Raw genomic sequence first — 16,622 nt, 5'->3', positions numbered from 1 at the left:
ATATAATCAAGGAATCCAATAAATCTAAAAAGTATCAACTGGTCCAAAATCAACAACAGCAAAAAAAAAAAAAATTCTATAGCTTGGACATTATGAGTAATAAGGTCAGACTGCCTGGCACAGTGTCTGTCAGATGCAGGATGGCTCTTATGATGATGCAATCTATCAAGAGGAAGGAATGAGACAAAATGAGAATTAAAAGCATGACAAATTACCTCCTCATCACTGGAGAGGCAAGGACCTTTAATAATTTCCACAGAAAAATCCATGGAGCAACTTCACCTCTTCCACACTGTCCAGATGGAAGCAATACCTAACATTCTGCTTCCATCATTCTACTTTGACCTTTTACCTCTGCTTTTAAGTTGTACATCTGTAGAAATGATTTATCCAGGTGTGAAACAAAAGTTAGTCCTAGGGCCAATCCTGATCTTGGAATGTGTGTAACATCTATTAAATAAAAAATAAAGCATTTGGAAAACCAAGCAAAAAAAAATAAAAATAATAATAATAATCTGTAAAAGGTTCTCGTGCCATTCTCCTACAAGTCTGATGAATTTGATATTATTTCTCTTTTAAGTGCATACTGATCTTTGTATTTATTTCCTCCTGGGTCTATCGTCTTCGCATGCTAAGAGGTGTGTAGTTAAGTGATATACAGGGATCAAAACTAGCCAAAAAGAGAACCTTTAAAGAGCACACAGACCATCTTTTTATATAATTACAAACCCATATACAATTACACAGCAGAAAATAAATCTATAATAGTGCAGACCTTAAGAAGTGTCAAAATGGCTCAGAGGTTAATGTTGGCAGCTGGAAGATTGCAGATATAAATCCCAGTACCACAGGGACCTTGGTGACTAGATGACTGCTCAATGCGACCCATGTGCTCTTATGCAAAGTGTTTCACCCAGAGTCTCTCCAAGGGCAATGTACTACTATAGCGAGTTGTAAATACCTGTAATACATTCAGCTTGGGAGATTCAGCTAAACGATTGAGTGAGGTATTTTAAAAACTTAAAATGACTCACTTTAAATCACTTTAAAGTAAGGCATTTTATGTTTTGTTCATGTAATGCTGTCTCTAATATAATAAAGGTTTTGATTTATTTTTGCTTAGTTATTAAACCTTATGATGACAATACACAAGACAGTTATAAGTAAGCCCTTAGATGGATGATATATTTGCAATAAAAAACTTATTGGAAATGCATTCTTAGTAGAGGTGCACGATATATCGATGGCCAATGTATAATTTGCTGATAAGGATCATTTTTACTGTATCGTTACGGTGTGGAAATTGGAATTTGTATATTAGTACAGGTCTAAGATAAATACCAATAATCAGAGATGGATAGTTTTCTTTTCTAATGTGAAGCTTGTGTTTAGAATAATTTTTACTGTGCAGTTTCTTATGCCTGCATCAGCTCAGGTCATTAAAATGGCACATAACATTTGAGAAAGGTTATGCATAAAAGGTAAAATTATCAGTCATTATTATCGGCATCAGCAACAACAGGGTGCCAATTATCAGTTATTGTATTGGCCAAAGAAATTCAATATTGGCACATCACTAATTCTTAGTAGTAGTGATATTTTACATTATGTTTCAGCACATGACGCCAAATGATTTAATATGATATAGTTAAAGGTAATTGAATTTGTCAAATCCAATTAATCACACAAAGGTCATATTCAGCTTGAATTAAAGGTGTTCTGTCTTTAATTTGACCATGTGGCAGCATGGTGACTTGGTGGTTAACATGCCTCTCAGCACTAGGATATTTGGGGTCCAATCTGTTTCCATATTCTCAGCTGTGTCTGTGTGGGTTTCCTCCCACAGTCCAAAACATGGAGGTTAGGTAAATGGCCATCCTGTTGTGTGCGTGCATGATCGTGTGTCTGCATACTCAGTGGTGGATGGTGTTGTCGTCTCTCCCCTCCCTGCACCTGATTCAGTTCCCCAGGGGGCTGAGGTTTCTGGCTGAGAGTTCACTGTATGCAACACGGCTACTGCTTCTCACCGGTTTACATTACTGGACGTAAAAACTGTGTTAATTGTGAAGTGATCTTGGGTTCTTTGAAAGGCACAATACAAATACTACTTAATTCATATAGAATAAAATGAGATCATGATTAGTGGCAGCAGATCATGTCAAATTATTTAGATTTTATTCTTTAAGATTTTGCATTTTTTTAAAAGAACATTTGTGGAAATAATTTTTTTTTTTTAATCACTTCTTCAGTTTCTAACCAAACACCGATATGGCAGACTGACACATAAATGACACCTAATAATGTATTGTTAAGACCCCTGTTTAAGTCGCATGCAGTGCACTTAAAAAGCCTGCGTATAACAGCATAGCATATCAAAGAATTTATCTGGATTCATACTAAGGTATGAACATTTTTATACAGGTGCAACACCATATTATACAGTGACTTATAAATATTTTATTGGATGCTTGTGCTAATTTGAAATTAAAAGTCTGAATTTATAAACTAGGAAACTGAAAAAAAAAAAAAAAGAGGAAGATAAATTTACAAGCATTAGATCAAACAGCAGTAAGTGAGGTGTACTAGAAAAGCTTGCATTCTGAACAGTCTGGTACAGACACCTGTTAAGAACACTGTTTCTGGTGGATTTAATGGAGCTGCAATGTGATCTATAAAGATTTTTAAAAATAGTTTTTCCACCAACACCCCCCCCCCCCCCACACACACTTTTTTTTTTTTTTGGTAGAAGATTTTTGTGAGCACACAAACAGGGGCCAGTTTAACCATCAACTGGGAGTCTCACAGCATCACCATTAATGATTAAATTAGTCCAAGACATGGATGTAAGAATTTTCATTTTACACTTGAATATCCACTCACAGTACCATTCCAACAGCACATTTCCCAGTTGTGAGAGAATTGGTACATACTGGTTAATACGTCTTCTGGAATCATGTTTCATTTGGTTCATGGAAGTGCTAGGTAGATAGTGGATGACACTAGCAGAATAGGGAATGCACTGCCCAACCATATCTGCCTCCCTCGATACATCTCTGCCTCACTCTTTCTATCCTTCAAGCTTCCAGTCAGGCTGCTCCCACGGTAACCAGGTGCCCCCGGCACTGGAGATGAAAACACATGGCTATTGGCATGTCTGCCATATCGTTTCACACCCCCTCCCTCTCTTTTTCTCCATCTCCTCTTCTCACTGGCCCACACCATTTGATTCTCCTGCTCGACATCTCTCTCCATTGCTCATTGTTTTCCATCTTTCCATTTCTCTCATGCTCTCTCCCATCTTCTCTTCTTCCTTGCTTTGTAAATACGTAGCACTTTGATCTGAGAAGCCTGCTGCCAGCACATTGAGATGTGCATCACGCTTCCAGCAGACACACACACACACTCTCTCTCCCTCTCTCTCGTCCGCATGAGCAGGTGCAGCTCGCGGGGAAAGCAGAGCAGCCCAGTTTGAACTGATATGCACAGCCCTCCTCTTCCTCCTCCTCTCTAACCGTCCCATGTCACCCAACCTCTGCCCCTGATCGCCACTCACCCAAAACCACCTGTCTTTATACACCAGCCCCCACCACTACCACATTTCACTTGAGTTCATCCAACTCCCTGACTGAAATGGCACTCCCATACTGTTTATTGCACTGGCACCAGTTCCTATTGGACAGCTTGACAAATTATTCTGGCACTATTAACCCTCCGTGTGCTTATTAACAGAGACATTTAACCTCGGCAACAGAGACAGTGCTGCACAGCCAATCACATCACACTTCCAAAAACACAACATACTGGTCAGTTTGATTCCAGTCCACAATGCCCTTTTGTCACTTAAGTCAAGAGTCCAATCCAAGTCAAGCCACTCTGAATTCTCCTAGCTGAGGAAGACATGGAGAGCATCAAATGTTTGACTGACATATTTGCTCTTATCAGACTGTGTTCTGTGCAGCCAGCACTACACGCAACACTGAAATCGATACAGGGAGCTCTCCAAGTATTCCCCTTCAGCACTCTGGTGGTCACACACAGCTGACTTGCCGATATCAGAAAGAACCCTACAGACCCACCACATGGGCAGCATGCTAACATATACACTGCATCACCAATCGACCAGCTTGCCAGTCAACACAGATGCATTTTCCCCCTCCTGATAGCCTCTTCTGCCACCCCAATCTGTCTCATACCCTGTTACTATGGTCCTGTGGAAAATGAGAGAACTGTCCCTTGGGTGCTCTTCTGAAAGAAGAACGTGTACGTAGATGATACCCTTGCCTAGACTGACAGAATCGACTGTGGAATAGCCGAAACGGCTATTGCTGTCAGCTATACATAGAGGTTTCAAGTGTAAATGAAGCCTTTTGCCTCCTTTGGCACTGAGCTAGAGGAGGATTCGGAACACATCTGGCACTTGAGCACATCTGGACATGAGTCCAGTGCAGCGCCTCTTGTGGGTCATCGCCAACGTGATTTCCCAATCCCCCAGCAAGAGTCTGCAATACTGTAAACAGGCTAATAACATTATGAAGAGTATGAAGAGAAAACAATTAGATGAGCCTTCGCTTTTATGTGCACTAAGGTATTCTAAAGCTTTTTGCAGTTATTACAATCCAAATGTATAGTCAATCACATTGATGTTTTCTGCACTACAGGAATATCTGAGAGTTTTTTAATAGCTAGAAGCATTAAAATAGTTCAATTTAATGCTTAAGACTTTCAAGGTAGGTTAAATCCTGGGCTTTAATGTTTAATTTGACTTAAATTCCACCTTCTGGTGCCTTAATATGCTGATGTCTCAACCTCCTTATAAACATGTGGAACAAGATATAAGGCTGCAGCAGGTTTTTGCCCATCTCACAGTCAGTCCTGCATCAGTAAATTTAAGAAACGCTACAGAATGTCCTGGATTATCATTTGGGAGAGTCAGAGGCAAACACGAAAACAACCCCGTCAGCAGACAGAGACCCTTCCTCTTTCCACAAAGTGCATCACACTAATGACTGCGCTCCAATTTGTAGCACCTGCTGTGAGGATTATCCCACATGCTGCCTAGGTAAAGAGTATTAATGAAATCTATAACATCCTGAGCTGAGCTGGAAAGATTTCACAGTGCTTTTTGGCAAAAATGTAGACCAAGAGTGTCCAATCCTATCCACAAAGGGCCAGCGTGACAGCAGGTTTGCATTCTAACCAACTGGGAGTGCACCTGATACTAACTAATCAACTTTTTGAAGACTAAAACCAATTGATTAAACAAGCAGATATCAGCTGCACTTCTGATTGGTCAGAATAAAAATAAATAAATAAAAATACAGGCCCTTTGTAGAAGATTGTACAGCCCTGCTGTAAGTGTTCTGATTTTGCCACTAAAATCTGATATGACATAAAATTGCTGAGTTCATAAGGGTTAACACACTTGCCCCTCTGGAACTGCACATTATTAGCTCCGAAAACTGCCACCAGTGAGAATCTTAGTGGCCAACATAAACTGCTGCTAACAGGAGTATTCAGCATGGTATGTAGTTAGGTGCCAATGGTGTGATATCTGAACAGTTAAATAATACAGAGGCACTATAATACAGTTAAGGCAGCTGTAATGTAATGTCAGTTGCATCATATATGTTAAAACCTGTTGAAGACCAATTCCTTCTACCTACAAAATGTCAAATTTGTGATTTATCCCAGTGAACTCTCAATATAATACCTTCTCTTGAAAGAGAGCACAAAAGGTGCTTGCCATTTTACAAGTGCCAAAATAAAGCCACTGCTGAGAAAAGCAAGAGAACAATTTCTGAGCCATAATTTAAAGGCAAGAGTAACACATCCATCATTAAAAGGAAATTCAGCATAAATACTGCCTAGGTTTGCTCAGGTTAAGGCCATATTGAGCCTGCATACGGTGGCTGCTGTCATTCTGAAGAGGAGACATTACATCTGCAGGCCTATGGGTTTGGTCTTTACTTCAGCTGGAGTTGCTTCTCTCCTGCTGCCGCAGAGTATGAAAGGACCACGTCTGTACCCAGGCCCAGCCTTCCTTTGCGGGCAAGTTACGTACACTCCACAAGGTCAAATCTCTTTCACCTGCACTTGCTGCATCAAGCTCTAAAACCCCAGAGTGATCAGCCACTCCGCAATGGCGTTTCCCCCACCCCAACTGCCACATCTCCTCCAATCCTGTTGCCTTTCACCTTCTAAAGCTGCGCCTTGAATATCAAGCCTAAACTTTTCTCCCCAAGATATCAAATTACCATCCCATGACACACAGGTATTCAGTCTTCTTCCATCTGCAGAAGCAAGAGGTGCACCTGTCCCCTTGCACAACTAGTCTCAACCTTCACACCTGTCTCCACTCCCGGTACAGCAACACCTGCTGTTTCGGCCTGCCTTGGAGAGCCACAGTGGGAACTGGGTGATAATGAAACCTCCCCGATGTCTGATACACAGTCCCTTGGTGTGGTGCAGTTATGTACACTGAAGCTGCCTTGTGTGATTCTCTGGTTGAGAATCACACAACAGGGCTCCTCCTCATCTTTTCCTAGACATGGCAGCACTATTCACTCACGGTTGTTCTAACAGTTGTAGGCAGCATAAGGTGAATAACTGTCTCCTCAAAAGGGAGATGGGGTCAAAACAGAGCTCAGCGTGTGTTTACTGAAGCAGCAAAGCAGAAATAAGTAAAACCACTCAAATTAGCACAGAGGCCTATTTAGAGGGTTTACTGCTGCACTGGCAGCACCCATCTGAAAATTCTGTGATTTATTTTGGACTAATACAGCTGTTAAATATTGAGTGTAAGCTGGTTCCTTGATAGATGTGTCAGGGAAATCAATTATTGCTTAGGGTCTTTTTTATGACTATATTGTGAGATTACTCACTGAACATGTGTAGGCGGATTTGGGTTTTTAAAATGGTGAGTCAAAAGAGGGCAGGCTCAGAGAAACATGCCTGGAGGAACATTTGCCATTATGATTCATGGCCCAAAAAACAAGATGAGCATGCTTCTGCAAACAGTCAATGAAAAGCAAACAAGCAACAGAGATGAGACCACGCACTGGAAAAGTCTCCCTATTTGCATTTTATTTGCTCATGTAGCCTTGTTTCTGGCCCTGTAAAAAGGTGGGTGGGGCATATCATGTATTATATTAACCCCCAAAGATCACTAGGAGGTTTAGTGCCATCCCTTACTGAAGGTGCAGTGACATAACAGTGTCAGTGCTGGTCCAGCCACCATTTTGTGTTTGTATTGATAAGGAAAGAACACCCAGAGAAATGGCCAAATGTTGCTCATTATGCGATGGTTCAATGTGGCACGTTACCAGAACTGGACTCAACACATGAAGCAACAGTACTAATCTCTGTCCAATTCATGCCTACCTCAAATACACCAGTAGATATCATGAGGCATAAAAAGGTTTGCCCTGTTGATAGGTGATGAGAAGGATGAAGGAAGGATGTGAAATACTAGATAGCTAGTATATGAAAGAAGGAGACAGAAAAGGACGAGAGAGAGGATTACTTCAAGTTCCACGAGGTATTGCATTTTCAGTGTTTCCCCAATATGTGTACCCATCTCCATTTTCCCTCTTCTCATCTCTCTCTGTATAAACAGATATGCCTGTGATGTGCTCAAGGGTGCAGCTGTCAATCGTGATCTGACAGAAGTGGAGGAAACTGGTGCATGAGTCAATTAATATTCACAGAAGATCCACATTTAGTCCACAAGTGAAGCCACGAGAGGAGGGGCTATTGGGGAAAGGAGGGAAGATGAACAGCATAATGTGGCCTGATACATTCAGCGCTGAGATTCAAATCACTCAGCTACAACAGAGAACATTTGGAGCTGTTGTGCTCTTCACTGAACAAATGTTTGTTTATGCTCAAGATACGAATTTAACTGTCAGGGATTTCAAAACAAAATAAAACAAACAAAAAAACAACAACTTATCTTACGACTTAGGTAGAGACTGTCGGGGAACTGAAACTTTTAATCTCCATATTAACTGCCAATCACTCACTTCCCTGAAACTAAACAAGCAATTTGCACTCTTATGCACGCATTAAATTAATGAGCCTATTTGCTGGGGATCTCAGTCACGACTGAGTGCGGCAATATATCTTTCCCTTGTAGGCAGCTATCTTCATTTGTTGGCCTACTGTGTCCACAGCGGCTCTCCAAAATCTGATGCACACAATTAACCATGATGACAGTATGTGAATGTAAACTGAAAAAGAACACAACCACTCTCCTTGTAATATTTTCAGCCTGCCTGTGGGAATGTGACACACGGCTTCTTTTGCGATAGAAAAGAATCACAGCTGACCGCTGCGTCCGTTTCTTCACTCACCAAAGTTTGCTGGTATTGAAGCACTCGTTGCTCGGCTCTGTCCTGCGCCATCTGTAGCCTTCTTTGACGATGATTAAATATTAATAGAAACTACTGTGTCCTCTGAAAGCCCAAGATCATTCCAGCTTAATTGGGATGCTTATCACCAGCGCACAGAGTTAGCTGTGTAACAGGTCCTTCGACACAAAAACCCCGCGCAGTCCCTGCAGCTGTCGAACTGCCTCCTCCGCATCTTGATACAGTCAGCCAGTAGAGGTGGATTTTAAGCGGAGAGGAGTTGAGTCGTTGACTTTGCATCGTGTGGGAGGAGATACTAAAGCTTAACAAGCGTACCATAATATGCGTTCCATAATTGTGTCAAGCCAAAAAAATAAATAAATAAATAAAATCAATATGTTTTTTTTTTTTTTTCTCTGCCATCACTGGAAGAGCCGATGATTACTCATGGATAAAGCGCACTGGCAGTGAGTCATGTAGCCTAGGTTTACTAGGTTTATTTGAGGAAAAATGTACTTCGGGGCCATAGCTACAACAGAGCAACGAAATTCATGACATTATGAGCAACAGTCTATTCCCAGCCAGGATATTTCCAACACCATATCAAGATGCATTGCTCACCCCCCCCCCCCCTTTTTTTTTCCCAGATGGTTGTTTCAATTGTGCATCAACTAGCCTAAACCTTCTGCTTTAGTCTTATTAAATATAATGGCTTGGTGCAACAATAACATTCAATATAGAAAAGCTGTTATTCCATCTGGATGGTCTCAATTCTGCTCTTCTGCTCCTATGCTATCGGAGGAGAGCCTTTTTTTAATGGATCAATTGGATCAGCAGGGGGTTGCTGCTCAAAGAGGCACCCCTTGTGGTGAGGACAGAAGCAAACAGAGTGTAAAGACACTACACATTCCTTGAAAATGTGTCTCTTTCTTGGCAAGCATTTCATGCACACTATCGAGGAGGGACATAGAAGGAGGTGTGAGAGAGAGAGGACAGAAATTAGAACAAGGCTAGCCATCATTCTCTCTATTTTCTCTCATTACTCCAGACTGATCCTCATTGCTTGGGGACTGAGCCACTTGTCTGCGATACTGAGTGTCATCAGTTGCTGCAAGGAAATACTATCAAAGCCACCATAGGCCACCCGTCACAACCCTCATTAATAATACATATACTGCTTATAGTAAATACTAAATTTAGGCTTAGGGCTGGGCTTACTTTCCAATTCAGTCACAGCCTACAGGCAGGATCAGCTCAGGGGGTTCATGACATGAAAGCTAGAATTCCCTGGAGAGAGAGGAGTAACCAACGGGTTGTCAAACAGATTTCCCAGCAGAGACTGAACGCCCTGATAGGCTGCTCTGTGCCCAGAGCTAGCTCATGGAACAGCAGGGGCACACGCGCTGCAGGGGATGAATGCTAAGCCACAAATTCCGACAGTTTGCCTGCAAATGCTGCAGTGTTTACACATACCCACACGCGCTCAGCCCGGGAACACACGCGCATGCCCACTGCACTGCCACTGAGCTCTGGATTTGAGCTTGCCGATTAAGTCTATGTGTAGGTGAGGCTAGAACAGATGGGATTGTTAACCAGAAAGATGCCTACAGACATGCCTGTCTCAGGAACTCTTATCTTTCAAACACTGTCATTAGACATCTTGCTTGTCATTACGTTCAGTTAAAATAGGACTTAATGTGGAATATAAAACCTTATTGTCATTGTTGCTTTTAATCCTGCTCTCATGTTTCTAAGTAATTTTATCTTTCATTAAGGATGGATATTCTAACAATGTCCTTGAGAAAACGTAAGGAATGCTGAAGCATTACCCTCAGTGCTTTGCAAACAGCCCTATAGCAACAGAATTAGGTGCTCTGAAGCCCAGAGCATTAACATACTGACCCAATTCGCCGCATCTCCCACAGAACTTTTCTTATGTTCTTTTAATAAGTCGGTGTGTCCCTCTGAACGAGTTCAGACACATTTCTTCTCTACTGATTACTTATTTACGGCCCCCCCCCCTCTGGTGATCGAGAGTAAAGCATCAGTACCCAATTACGGTAAGATATATTGCAGTGCCTTGCACGTGGAGAAGCCACATTGTACACTTAATCTCACAGGGCACAGGCCAGAAATGTTAAATCAGTAAGCCATAGGTATCTACATTTCAACATATTCGGCTTTATAGTAGATCTGAACCTTTGTTTAAACTAAGGAGGTCAAATAAGGCAAAATACTGTTTAGTATAAATGGGACAGAACAAACTGGAGTCTTTAAATCTTTGAAATGACTGTCCTAATTTGTCTCTAAATAATTTATTCGTACCCAACTGCGAGCACATGGTCAACAATCTTAGTAAAAATGCTGGAATTGTGTACTACTCTTTGCGTTAATTTTTAACGTAAACCATTCAGATATAGAAGGACTATATACATCTAGATTACTGGTAAAATGAAATTTAAAAATGAAAACAAAAAGACCTTGAGGATATCTTCAGTAGCCTATATGATTGTCAGTATACACAAAGTTTTCTTTGGAGACAGATTGGCTTTATTCTTCCAGAGTACAACGAATGCTATAACCCATTTCTTGGTGTAAGCGGTTAAACAAAGGAATAAGCAAACTAATTCTGCCTAAGATTAGCCGGTGAAAATAGCGTTATGCCCTTGATCTCGACAGATGATCAAGTCGTTTAAATGTCCTTCAGAATTGATATAAAGAACAGAAGCAGCAAGTATGTCTCACAAACTGTTGTCGTCACAGTTTGATGACTTCTCGGTTAGCCTTCGTTAAGCAGCATATTGTCAAAGATCTTGGAACCAATAACAGGTTGCAGTTGCGTCGTCGAAGACAATGGTACTTACATTTCTCTCTCCGGCTTTTGGTCTTCAGATTTCCTCTTAAATCGCAACAGTCCAAACGTCACCTACGTCGCTCCATTTAATGAGGGAGAGAGGTGGGGAAATCCTCGCGAAACCGAAACACTACAATATCGAGTTAAAACTTTTTGTATTTTTGTAACAGTGTCGCACGGTTTGATCCAAGTCGTTTAATATTCCGATTTTCGTCACTGTTGAATTGATGTGCCCTGTTGCTGCTGTTGTCTCTTGTCGTCTAGGATTCAGCACACATGCGATCGGAACCTGGATTTTTATTTATAATTTCCAGTAAATAAATTAGAAAGCGGCGGAATCGGCGCACTGCTTCAGCTGTTTGCTTTTAGGGCACGCCTTCTCCGACACGAAAATGAGTAATTAAGCCGGCAGAAGGCTCGGTGCGCGTGCAGTAGCCAGGAATTGATTCTGTGATGCAATGCGGGTTCCGTCACTGAATTCGTTCGCAGGTTGATTCCACCACCGTTCCCACCGAAACTCCAGACGTGTTTGTGACATGTGACACTGCATTTTGCTTCAGTTAGATGCAACGTGTAGATTGTCTCCTAGACGTTACTCTAGCAAAGTTCATATAGTTCCATTGACCATTACACACATAAAAAAAAAAATCCCATATATCTCCAGCGCGAGCGATCGCTCGCTCTCTCAGTTTAATACTTCTTGAAATTATAAACGTGACAGTAGAGACTGCCTACAAATCAGGCAAGCATCAGTGCCAATAGGTTCATTTCTATTTTACGCATATTAAGAGAGCGCATGTGTGTCTGAGGAAGACTGATGGCGCCTTGCGGAGCGGTCCGTGATTATAAGAGCGCTGACGTCTGTCGACTCGATTTTCGCTCTTTTCGAATTGGATTGTAGGGTCTCATGGGCCGCTGCAGATTGACCGTCCGGAAGATTGATTCGACATTTTAAGACGCGTTTATTTACGTTTCCCATGACAGAGCGCTACCATTCAAGGACAATGTCCATGTCAACCAATTACTTCTTATTAATCAGTCAGAATATGCATCTTTTGGACAAAGGAAACATTTTGTGCACCAGTTCACAAGACAGCATGTACTTGCTAAGAAGTGCCGGTGCATTTCGTTCATTAGATTAGAATTAGATTAGATTCCTTTCATTTCATTGCACGGAGTACAAAGTAGCAATCTTGGACATCTCCACATTTCGTCTTTATATTGTCGCGGGCCCGACAAAATTATTAAAAACCCAAATTAAACCAGCCCATAGGTTTTAAAGATGTGCTCTCTTGGATCCTATCAGGGATTCATAAACTATAACCATTAACGTATCTTCATAGAACTTGACATGAGGTTAAAGCTACGTGTTGCTCAGTAGGTAGATGTAAAATGTTGTCAGATGACATGGTCTTTGCCATTTACGAGGTTAAATATGATAGTAATACACAGAAACATTTGCCAGAACAAACATACAATGAAGTCCAACAGGATTGGTCCGCATAATCTTCTAAATCGCCATAACAGACTCTTGAGGAATTTGTAGTGGTATACACACCAGTTTTTTATTTTTTAAATGCACTGTACATAGGCTTTACGCGAGATGTATATTTTAAAGGAGGAATACGAAAATAAATTTGGATTATGTATACCCGAATATTTGGAACCGCACGACGTTGTAAAAATATTAACCATGGTTTACACTCTTATTTTGTTTTGTCCGTGATACAAGTAAATGTGTTTTACTATATAACCTAAACCAGTGTGTGGTATGGAAAATATGTTTGTTATAGCTCTTACTTAGCTAAGGGTGTTAATCACTGACGGAAATTCTGGGCGCGCTCCAAAACAAGATGAAAACTTTCCCACGAACGAAGTTTCGTGGTGGCGCTGCGCGATACAGCAGTACACATGGTTGACAAGCGCACGTTTAAGTGGGTTATTTATCCTTTCCTCTTAAAAACAAACGTTTTCAAATGGAATGGAATACACATACGGAGCAGTGCGCTAACAGAGAATGGATGTGGGCAGTTAGTACACTAGTATCAGATCGTAACTTTTGTATATTAGATGCACATCAGTGAGATCATTTCCGGAGTTGATATTATGTGAGTTTTATATATCGACAGCGCATTGACGTGTGCGCTTCACTTAATTTAAATTAGTATGGTTAAGTATTAAAGTTAATATGATTCAGTATTAAAGTAACTTAATTACTAGAAGGGCATAAGAAGTGGTGGGTTCTTTTTCCTGCAGAAGTGCTGGTCCTCCTCCTGAGTATTGTGACCTCTGAAGTGAACCAGGTGGACACCAAATCTCTCGACTTTGTGTGTGGCAGCGAGGACAGGGAGGGTCTTGAACAAGGAACTCAAATAGATTATGGTAAGATTAAATGAACTCTCATAATTGGGAAAATAATGTCCTGTGGGGACTGTTTGTTTTGAACAATTGTATTAATTATTTTAACAGAGTGACTGTAGGGGGAAAGAAATGGGAAAGAATCTCTGTATTTTCTTCTCCAGAGTAATGAAAAATGATGCTGTAATAGGTTTTAAAGCTTAATCACATCAAATGGTTTGCACTCCAAACTTAAACATAAAATGGATAAAAGAACAATAGAAATTTATCTCAGACACTAACAAAAGTTACTAAAACACATTCTAAAAACATTGTCAGTTTAAAACAAATAACAACTGAGCACTGGTTTGACAGTCTCATTAAAACTGCCAAATATTTTCTTAAACACATCATACTAAGTTTCGATGTCTTTGTGATTACATCATAACATGTATTTTGTACTTTAACAATATAGAATGTAGTAACAGTTTTTTATTAAAAAAAATAATTTGCTTACTAAACATTGGTAGATGCCTTGTCAAAGCTTGACATATATCTATTTTTTTCATGTATTTTTGTTTGTTTTTGCATATTTGTACTTTGGCTATTTTTCAGTTTTAAAAATGTACGTTTCTGTGCTTTTGATTCTGGCTGTACAAGACACACCTGAGAATAACATTTCTGTCTCCGTGGATTCTTTCCCTAAAGAATGACGAGTTAAACTATAAAATGATTCCTTCTCACGCACCACTATGTTGTTCTCATGTGTCACTCTGCCTGCTTGCTTTAATGTTAACCTTCTACTTTCCTTCCTTGCTGGGCTGTCATTGTCTGTCTAAGCCACTGTGTAAGTTCGGCTTGCTGACTGCCTTATCTACCACCAGGTTTTGACTGTGTGCTCAATCCTTCTACTGCGTGTACATATGGGTGTCTGTGCTGTGCTGCTTACTGACAGTTGAACTGCAGCACTGCAGCCTCTCCCCCACCTCCATTCGATTACCCTGCATCAAGGTTCACAATGCAAACTGAGGAAAGAAGCCTGTGAGTCCTTAAAAACACAGTCTCTGCACATTCACTCTCCAACCCACATAAACACGCACGCACACACACAGAAACATGCACCTCCACACCTCCCACCACCACCATCCACTCTACTGTGCCTATACCTGGCTATGCCAAGGTATCAGTTCATCCACGTGAATCTGTTCCAGGTCCTGGAGCGGAAGGCTGAGCTCCTGCACTCTTTGGGGATGCTGAAGGAGGATGTGCACTGTGCCAGGACTTGGAGCCAACCTGGCTGTGGCCTCGTTCTGCTGGAACGCTTGGAATGCAGCATCAATACCTGCATGTTGTCACACAAATCCTCAATGAGGTAAAAACAATTGCATTGCCATTATATTATTGCAGAGAGAAGGAGAAAGAGAGAGCAATGGATATTTATATTAACAGATTGCAGGCCTTCATTTATATAACACAGGGATGAGGTAATGCATAAAAGGTATGATGGTATTGTTTTAGAAACAGAAAATGGTTCTATTTCCTTAAAAGACTATTGGAGCCATAATGCTGTGAACAGAAATTTTAATGCAACATGTATGTATGTATGTATGTATGTATATGTGTGTGTGTGTGCATATATATATATATATATATATATATGTATGTATGTATGTATGTATGTATGTATGTATGTATGTATGTATGTATGTATGTATGTGTGTGTGTGTGTGTGTGTGTGTGTGTGTGTGTGTGTGTGTGTGTGTGTGTGTGTGTGTGTGTGTGTGTGTGTGTGTGTGTGTGTGTTGTCCATCACATTGCCCAAGAGATTCCAGTTGGCCGTACTCTATGCTTGCTGAAGATGGCTACGTTCTTTGCACCTGCTGGTCCACAGCGGTGTGGGTTATGCTGGAAGCATGTGCTTGCATCACGCGCTCACAGACTGCCTGGTGCTGTGTGATAGGAATGATTCAGGCAGTAGTGGCAACTGGTAATCACTAGCAATGAAGAGGGGGGGAGGAAGGAGAAGGAAGGAAAGTCAATAGTTAAATTGTATATAGATGTCCTGCTCCAAGTTTGGGTGCAGAGGTTGCAGAGCTTCTGTTTTTCCACAAGATTTTCTGCCTTCTTAGAATCCTTGTTGATTTTTTCACATTATCTTTGGAGACACTAACCCATGGCTTGCTTGCTTCCTCAGGAAATGGAGACATTCTCTGTAAGGGATGTTACAACCGTGCTGCTCTAATTAAATAGGCATTTTGCAAGTCTTACATAGGGTTAAATATACATTCTGGAATAGGAAAAAACAAAAATACCTTGTCTGAATATCTTCATTTGGCCAAAAAATGGACCAATGTTCACACATAAAATCAGAATCTTATGGTCAATACTTCCTCCAGAGTTTTTGGTGACATAAATACTTATGTTACAATACAAATGTTGGTCTCCAATGCAGTGGTCTGCCAAGGTGCCTTTTTAATCATGATGTCGTATACTATTTTCTGTGACTCTATCTGCTCCAGCAGGGTGAATCAGAGGGGCCCCAGACATTCGCCTGTCTAGGTCAGGACTCACAGGACTTGGTGCTGAGACAGTTTGGACGGCTACTCTCGGCCAAGCTTGAATGGCTCATTACAGACTTTCGCAACCAGTGTCTTTCTTTTAACTTTGCACAATGGGACAGACAGGTGTGGTCATCATCAGCGTGAAGCAGCCTTCAAGAAAATGGAGGTCTAGGCACAGAATGTCTCTGCCTATTGGGGACTGATGCCATCATATGGATATATCATGCCACCTGCTGGTAAAAAGTTCTACAACAACTATGAGTCATTATTAAAATGGCTATGATAAGGTTTACGTGTGACAAGAATTTGAAATCGAACTGCTGTAAAATATTATTTTTAAGCTCCACTGGTACACCTTTATAACATCACTGCATCAAAATCACTACACTATACGAACTAGGTTATATGAACATTTATATTAGGCAATAAAAGCAATTCTTGAGTTCAGACTATTTAAGTGTATTTTCACCTTTTTTATGTGTTTTACTTCATTTGCTGTAACTATGAACTGCCACTTTTAAG

The 16,622-nt window shown here is 40.8% G+C and overlaps 2 protein-coding genes across 3 annotated transcripts in view; one reads left to right on the top strand and one right to left on the bottom strand.

Moving 5' to 3' along the window:
• Positions 1–11,607, bottom strand: part of clcn2a (chloride channel, voltage-sensitive 2a) — a 36,865-nt gene extending 25,258 nt beyond the window's left edge. The window contains exon 1 of one of the 2 annotated variants that reach the window (XM_027031421.2): positions 11,213–11,607. The gene's annotated coding sequence lies outside the window, so the exon portion shown is untranslated. Of the gene's footprint in view, positions 1–8,351; positions 8,392–11,212 lie in introns of those variants that run through there. The other variant, XM_027031430.2, reaches the window with a different exon arrangement.
• Positions 11,608–13,219: 1,612 nt separating this feature from the next.
• thpo (thrombopoietin) lies at positions 13,220–16,343 on the top strand. Its single transcript, XM_035528116.1, is given in 6 exon segments — positions 13,220–13,232; positions 13,459–13,584; positions 14,495–14,580; positions 14,751–14,911; positions 15,398–15,485; positions 16,062–16,343. Coding segments are annotated over 6 exon segments (657 nt in total). The 3' UTR covers positions 16,245–16,343.
• Positions 16,344–16,622: the final 279 nt, after the last annotated feature.

Source organism: Electrophorus electricus, chromosome 7 (assembly GCF_013358815.1).
Source record: "Electrophorus electricus isolate fEleEle1 chromosome 7, fEleEle1.pri, whole genome shotgun sequence".
NCBI classification, from domain to species: Eukaryota; Metazoa; Chordata; class Actinopteri; order Gymnotiformes; family Gymnotidae; genus Electrophorus; species Electrophorus electricus.
The sequence above is the reverse complement of the archived record's forward strand: the minus strand, read 5'-3'. Positions and strand labels throughout refer to the sequence as shown.